The sequence below is a fragment of the Marmota marmota genome, unplaced genomic scaffold (genome assembly GCF_001458135.2).
Source record: "Marmota marmota marmota unplaced genomic scaffold, marMar, whole genome shotgun sequence".
Classification (NCBI taxonomy): Eukaryota; Metazoa; Chordata; class Mammalia; order Rodentia; family Sciuridae; genus Marmota; species Marmota marmota.
The window spans coordinates 8,763,577-8,771,309 of record NW_025999905.1 but is presented as its reverse complement, the minus strand read 5'-3'; the positions used below and the strand labels follow the sequence as shown (position 1 = coordinate 8,771,309).

Sequence of the window (7,733 nt, the reverse complement as noted above, 5' to 3'; positions counted from 1 at the left end):
GTCACTAGACTCATCCTTCACTCAAGAAAAAGAGATTGCTGCTAGGGTGTGAATACCTTCAGAAAAAAATTATTGGCAACCATGTTAACCTATCACAAATACTCACCAATCTTTTCTTTGGTAAAGGACTTTTTCTATATTTCTTACTATCTAATTTACTGCTTATCCAGTGATATTTATAAAATAGAAATGGTTCATCTGTGATGAAGCCTGCCATCTCATCAGGCAAGTATAGGTAGGATGCTGAATCCAGACTCAGAGTTAGAGGCAGGAGAAGTTTCTTAGTCCTAGTGATATCTAAACAAGACTTGAAGGAAAAGTAGGTATTGACCCAGGAAGACAAGGGCAAGGTAAGGATGTCCTAAGCAGTGGGCAAAGCATATATCTACAAAGGTCTGAAGTTGAGAATCTATTATGATGTTCACTGTCTACACCCATAATCTTATCAGAGTATTTCAGTTTGTGAGAATTCTTAATGATGTTGTTTTAAACTGATGGGAATACTAATATTAAATTTATGATTATTTCTCTTTTGTCAGAGTAGTTTTCTAAACTCAGTCCCACAAAATATGTATTTCCTTAAGAACTCTGAAATTTTCTTGTTCAATATACCAACTGCATTGCCTTCTCTTCTAATTTTGCTTCTGCCAATGGTGATATCCTAAGGCTGAGCCTATAGAATATAGGTGTATAGTAAATTTAACAGTTTTATTATATTAACTTGATCAATTTGTTAACTCAACCTGACAATTAAATTCAAATTTAATATCTTTTGCTCTAACATAGAAGATAAAATGCATTGGAGAAGTGTTAGATACTCTGAATCTCTTACTTCCTATAGGCATTGGATCTACATGTCAATGGTGAATATTAACATGTTTTGTGTAATTGGTTTCAAGTCTCCTGATAAGCAGGACAAGAGATTCTTTATAATTAGTATTTAAGAAGGATGGTTGGTATATAATCTCCATTTTCCTAAAATAAACTGATATTTTACTTTCCAGAAAAAGTGTTAGGATAAATGACTACATACAACCTTAAGATAGAGATCTGATTATTATTAAGAGGTATGAATACATTAAATTTTTTTGGCTCTAATTTTTAAAGCTTTTATTGTGTAACATTTTGAACACACACAAGAATAAACAAAATAGAATACCCATAATCCTTCTTTAATAATAATTAACTCCTGACCAATCTTTCAACACCTACACCTCAACCATCCCTTCATGTATTATTTTTGAATTTTATTCCCTGTCCTGTATCATTTCATCAGCAGATATTTTGGTATTTTCCTCTAAAAGAGAAGCAGTCATTGTTTTAAAATAAAATTACAGTACCATTTTCCTCCTGAATAAAGAAAAACATTTGCTTATTATTGTCAAATAATTATTCTTTTATTCTTGCTTTTACTTTCTTTGTAAAATAAGATGAATGGATAGATAATTTGTGGTTCTCATTCAGGGATGGATTTTACCCACTAGGGGGACATTTGGCAACATTGGAGTGTTTTTTTTAATTTAATTTTTTTTTTTTTTTTTTTTTTTTGCAACCAGGGATTGTTACTGGCATCTAGTGGGTAAAGCCAGGGATGCTGCTAAACATACAGGATAGGGCCCCAAAATGAATTGCTTTTTCCACAATATCAATAGTGCTACTGTGGATAAACCCAGAGAAGGGGAGAGAGAGATAGAGAGAGACAGACAGACAGACATTAGTGATCTAATGTCAATTAATAGAACATTTGTTCCAGGTATGGATAACGTAGCTCAGAAAAATACAGCACTTCTCACTTGTGCAGCAGAATCAAATTAAGTAATGAGCAAAATGTTTAATAAATATGGGTAGAATCTGTGTTCTGCAGCAAAAGAAAAACCTAGAAAAAATTATTTTGAATTTGCTAAACAACAATCCGTCAGGAATGATTTTCTTTCGTATAAAGTGGTGCTGTGAATGTTAATGCTTGTGGCATAGTTTTAAGATGAAAATTAGTATGAGTTACTTGAATTCAGGCAGAACTTGCTTGTTATTCTCCACAGAATCCTGGCAATAATTTACCTAGCAGCACAGTAGTTCACGCACATCAAAGCAGCCTTCTTTAAGTGTGTCCAGCGGGCAGATTTTTAGCTCTGTGACTTATACTTGGAAAAAAAAAAGTTCCCTTCTTGAGAGACAAAACATGTTTAACTAAGCACTTCATGTAAATCCTACACTGTGTAAACTCATATGAATTCCTCTTGCTATCTGGGAAGAAGCCCCTCCATGCCTCAAATACTCTAAAATCTGAGGCAAAAAGAGAACAAATGTGGGAAAGTCTCCTCAAATGAACAGCAACGTGTTTTTATTTAAATTAAACTTGAACATGAACTAGATTCAGGAGAGGAAATGGCAGAGGAGAGTCGGGAGTTGCTATAGGATGTGTCTGCCTGCTTCGAGCTCCCAGACAAGTGAAGTCCAACTCTGACATTTCAGGCAATTTGTATACCAAGCTCCTCCTTTTCTGCAGCCTTCTTTTCCATTGGTAAAATTCTTTTGCAGGGTCAAGTAGGGATCCCACCCCTTCTCTGTGTTTTCACTCTGAAGCCCTATACAACTTTACACCTGAATGAAAGCCAAACCTCTGTGGATATATAAAGGGAACCTTGAGGAGGAATTTCACAGCTACAGTGCAGAAGCAGAGGGACAGGAACAAACCAGCTCTCCAGTCAAGCAGATCCTCTACTCACCATGCTTCCTCCTGCCATTCATTTCTATCTCATTCCCCTTGCATGCATCCTAATGAAAAGCTGTTTGGCTTTTAAAAATGATGCCACAGAAATCCTTTATTCACATGTAGTTAAACCTGTTCCAGCACACCCCAGCAGCAACAGCACGTTGAATCAAGCCAGAAATGGAGGCAGGCATTTCAGTAACACTGGACTGGATCGAAACAGTAAGTGTGTTCTACTTTGTGTAGATTTTCTTCTTTTTTGGTAGCATTAGCTCACATTCCCGTAAAATCATTCCATTGTTAACTAACTTGAACTATATATATTTTGCAAACAATCTGGGAGCAATCTGCTGCATGCATAGATTGGCATTCTTCCTTAGGTAGTGATTTTAGAGTTAGCGTAATGAAAACAGTGGCTTCATAATGCTAGTACAAAGTTTAGTTTTACAAACATCCACAAAGAAAATGTACCTAAGAATTAAGTTGTTGCTTTTCTTAAAACTATGCAAAAATGAGAATTTTTAAAAGCATTGTTCTACATCATTTAAGTTTAGGTTGTTTTATCAGTTTAATTCAGGACCTGTGCAATTTTGGTAGAGTGTATAAAGGTAGCTCACCCTAAGTACATATAGGAGATAACAAGGGGAAAAGGCAAGCTTTCAGAGGAGGGGAAAAAAAAATTGTCCACGTGGATTTCTATAACACTTTTACTGAAATGTTTAAAGTTTTGATGATGCTCAATGTAAAAGAGGGATTAAACTCAAAATGTTGGAGCCACATTTTTCTGAAATCATTTCTTATTAAAAAATCAAATTTTAGGTAATTATATATTTCTGTGAAATATGGAGAACCTTTTTATGACTTAAGATATTTAAAATGACAGTAATGTTTTGTACAGGAAGCATTCTTTTGCCCTTTTCTGTTTAATTGGCACACTAATTGACCACTAATTAAGAGGATTCAAATTTCTTCTAACTTTTGTTTCATTCTTTCCCTTAGAAGAGTTCACATGCTAATAATCGGGTTTTAAGAGAGACAGAAACAGTGTACAGGAAATCTTCACAAATCATTTTGCACCTCCTCCTTAAACTCCATTCAACTGTTAAAGTAGTTTTGACCTCTGAAAAGTCAGAGCTAAAAAGACTGGTAATGTCTTCCTAAGAAATCCAAGGTGTTTTTATTTTCGTGAAGATATATGTTTTTAAGAACATAGGCATATCTGATTACTATTATATTACTATGCAATGTGGTGGGTATTCATTGTCAATGAACTGTCATTGCAAAAATGCTGAATCTACGTGCACAGGAACAAAAAACTAGACAAATCAAAATCATCTCTGGCTGTTTCCAGGTGCATTCCTAAGGCAGCTGCAGGAAGGTGAGCTGGGCTCAGAAACAGGCAAGCCCAGCACACTGCCCAGGCAAATTGTTTAACCTTTAATTTCAGTCCCACAACTCTAGATCTATATATACGCATGTATATACACATATATTTTCCCACAACTATCACATTTCCCTTAGGCTATATCTCTTACCTCAGAAGTGCTAGGGCACAGAAATGAAGTAAAACTCCTAATCCATATTATAATTAGAGTTACCTTGCAGTATTCTATGTACAACCACTTCAGTGTATTTTATATTTTATATTTTTAAACATTTCGTCAACTTATGCTTCTAAATGTTCTTTTTAAAATATTGGTTAACAGGACTTGATTTCTTTCCAAGTTTGTTATAAGCAATTCTCCTAAAGTTTAGATAACAAAACAATGGTAAGAAAAACTTTAAATATTTAAAGATTAATTTTTATTTTAATTACATAAAACATGTAATAAAAAACAGCTAATTAAGGAACAAACTTGTCAAATGTGAATAACTAAAACAAAAAGTTTGCAACAACCAATATTCAGGAAATGAACACCGTGGTTCCTTTTGCAGTTGTAAATCAGACATGTTAGGTATTTTTCTGCCATAAAATTCATGGAAATGTAGCCAAGTTGTTATGGCAACCATACGTTCCTGATTTAGGGGTTTTTATATTCTTTAAATTTTGAGTTGTAGTGGCATTTTGAATTTCAAACATTTTACTATTGGTATTTTAAAAACATGGCTTGGGAATTTATGTTTAAAATGTAGTTACTAAGTTTGATGTGCAAAATGTCAGAGGTTATACCCATATGATTCTATGCAGCTGAAATCTATAAGTGAAATCAAGTATTACAGAGCGAATCTGCACTGCCTACAATATTTAAATACTTTCCACATTTTCTCAACAGATAAAAAAAACTAATTAAAAGCACTTGCAGACATTAGCCAATATGACCCATGAGAAAGAGAACATGAAAGTGCACTCTTTTGGACTCATTGAAGAATGAATATTTACACATAAGTGGAATAGCTGCTGAACCCTTTTTGGGAAGTGAGACTAAGCAAATGAGATTTTCAAATATTCTAATAAACAATTAGCTAATGTTTTACATGAAAAAAATCAGTCTTAAGATTATTTTTTTTCCAAAAAATGTTATAGCCTTTATGTAAACTGATGATTTTCATGAAAGTGTCTCTAACAACTATTTAGCAGATTTTTGCACTGTGAAAACAAAAGTAGATGCTAACTTTCTCTTTATCAGTTTGTTACCATTTGGATATTATTTTGTCAATACAAATTATTATTATTATTATTATTATTATTATTATTATTTTAATCTTCATCTGCTTTTTGTCTTTGATACATGTTCTTTTCCAATATTTTGCAGGTCGGGTTCAAGTAGGTTGCCGGGAGCTTCGTTCCACCAAATACATCTCTGATGGCCAGTGCACCAGTATCAGCCCTCTGAAGGAGCTGGTATGTGCTGGTGAGTGCTTGCCTCTGCCAGTGCTTCCTAACTGGATTGGAGGAGGGTATGGAACAAAATACTGGAGCAGGAGGAGCTCCCAGGAATGGAGGTGTGTTAATGACAAAACACGCACCCAGAGAATCCAGCTGCAATGTCAAGATGGCAGCACACGCACCTACAAAATCACTGTGGTCACTGCCTGCAAATGCAAGAGGTACACCCGGCAGCATAATGAGTCCAGTCACAACTTTGAGAGTGTGTCGCCTGCCAAACCAGCCCAGCATCACAGAGAGCGGAAAAGAGCTAGCAAATCCAGCAAGCACAGCATGAGTTAGAACTCATACTCTCAGACTGAACTGCCTAGAAACCATCTGCTTTACAGATTTGATTGCTTGGAAGACTCAAGCCTGCCATTGCTATTTTCTCACTCGAAAGTATATGCTTTCTGCTTTGATAGAGCCCAGAAAACTGTCCTAAGTATCAGGACCTTCTCTGGGAATTGCTTTTCCTTTTCAAGTTCTTCAAGATATATGTATGTTCATGAGTGCAATTTGCATTTAAATCCCACACATCCTGTAGTTTTAATTCCCCATACTTTTAAAAACTATTGACACAATATACACCCCTAAACCCGAATCATTATATCCTAAAAGTGAAAAAAGGCTCTCTCACTCTCCATTCCCTAACCTATCTCTACCCTTTCCAAACAAAAATCCCTTCAAAACAGAAAAGTTTTTTTTTTTTTTTAAGTTGTTGCCATGAATCTTCCCAGTAACATTTCAGAAAGGTGCTTTTTTAGTAATTTTCAGGGGAACAATTTAGCAGGCAGAAGAGATTTTCTTTTGAAAGAAAGAGAAAGAACTTGTGACATTTCACTTCAAAAATAAGCCCTCTAGCTTTTTACAGTCTCATAGTATGAAATTATACCTTGCATGCTGACCCTCGCTTGGAATGGAATGCCAGAAATGCATGGCAGCAGCTAATAAGTAAAGCTGATTAACTATTTATTTGTCAATGTTATTATTTAATGAGCTCTCACATGTGATTTTTTTCAAAATGTTAATTTTTTTTATGTTTTAAAGCTTTTTCATGTACCTAAATATTTTCCTATATGATTTGTGGTTGATCTAGATATATGAAATTACATGTAGATATGTAAAATAAATATTTTAGTCTCCTTATTACATATGTGTTTCATCATGAACTTTATCAAACATGGATCTTTGAAATCACTAAGATGCTTTGTAAAATTGAAATATGTAATACTTTAGTCTGTGCAATCAGAAGGTGAATTGACCTTCAATTCTATTAGTTTCTTTTAACAAAAATAAACACTGCCAAAAGTTATTGTCCTTGTCTATAACATATATAAAGGGGCACATGTTTGCAAAAACTATGAAATAAAGGTATGAGAGTAATTTTCTTTTTAAGCTAGGATTGACCTCAGGGCTTTGTACATGCTAACCATATACTCTACCACTGACCTACATCCCCAGCCACATTTATTGCTTTTTTTTTTTACTGTCACATTCAAACATGGACAGAAATGTCTTTAATAAGTGAAAGGAAAGAGAGAAAAAAGGAGACCATCTCTTCAGTAAATGGGATGGTTGAAAAAGTTGGGTGGCAGTCCAGCAGTGAGTTGTAATAAGAATATCAAATTTATATATACCAGTAGATGCCAAGTCTGCTGTACATTATAATCACCTGGGGGAGATATTATAAGACCCAATGCCTTGGCTTCTATGCAAGTTACATCAGAATTTCTGTGAGTGGAATTGAGATATCAGCAGTTTTTGAAGTTCCAGGTGATTTCAATAGGAAGCTAAGTTTGAGAAGAAAGAAATTGTGAAAAATCAGTATCTTATGCTGGGAAACACTGAATACTAATGCTAATGTATGGTCCTCAAAATAAGACAAAACAAAACATAAAGAAACTCCCAACTTAAATTTCAGTGTTTTCAATTCTGGAATGTTGTCATATTAAACAACAGTGACAATCTTAGACCAGTTTATAGATCATTTGGCTTATGTGTTAATTCAACTTACTGATACCATCACTCAAAATAAAAAATTTTGAGGAAAATCAAAAGGATTGGGCTATGTGTTAGTAAGATTTCCTGGGTTTTCTGCTTCTGGATTCTGAGCATGGAAGACTCCTTAGTACTTTTTTTTTTTTTTTTTTGGTA

The 7,733-nt window shown here is 34.4% G+C and overlaps 1 protein-coding gene across 1 annotated transcript; it reads left to right on the top strand.

Annotated features, from left to right (window-relative positions):
- Nucleotides 1-2,527: 2,527 nt before the first annotated feature.
- Sostdc1 (sclerostin domain containing 1) lies at nucleotides 2,528-6,891 on the top strand. Its single transcript, XM_015498154.2, has 2 exons — nucleotides 2,528-2,932; nucleotides 5,464-6,891. Exons 1-2 carry the CDS (start codon nucleotides 2,728-2,730, stop codon nucleotides 5,877-5,879), a joined length of 621 nt encoding a protein of 206 aa, XP_015353640.1. The 5' UTR covers nucleotides 2,528-2,727; the 3' UTR covers nucleotides 5,880-6,891.
- Nucleotides 6,892-7,733: the final 842 nt, after the last annotated feature.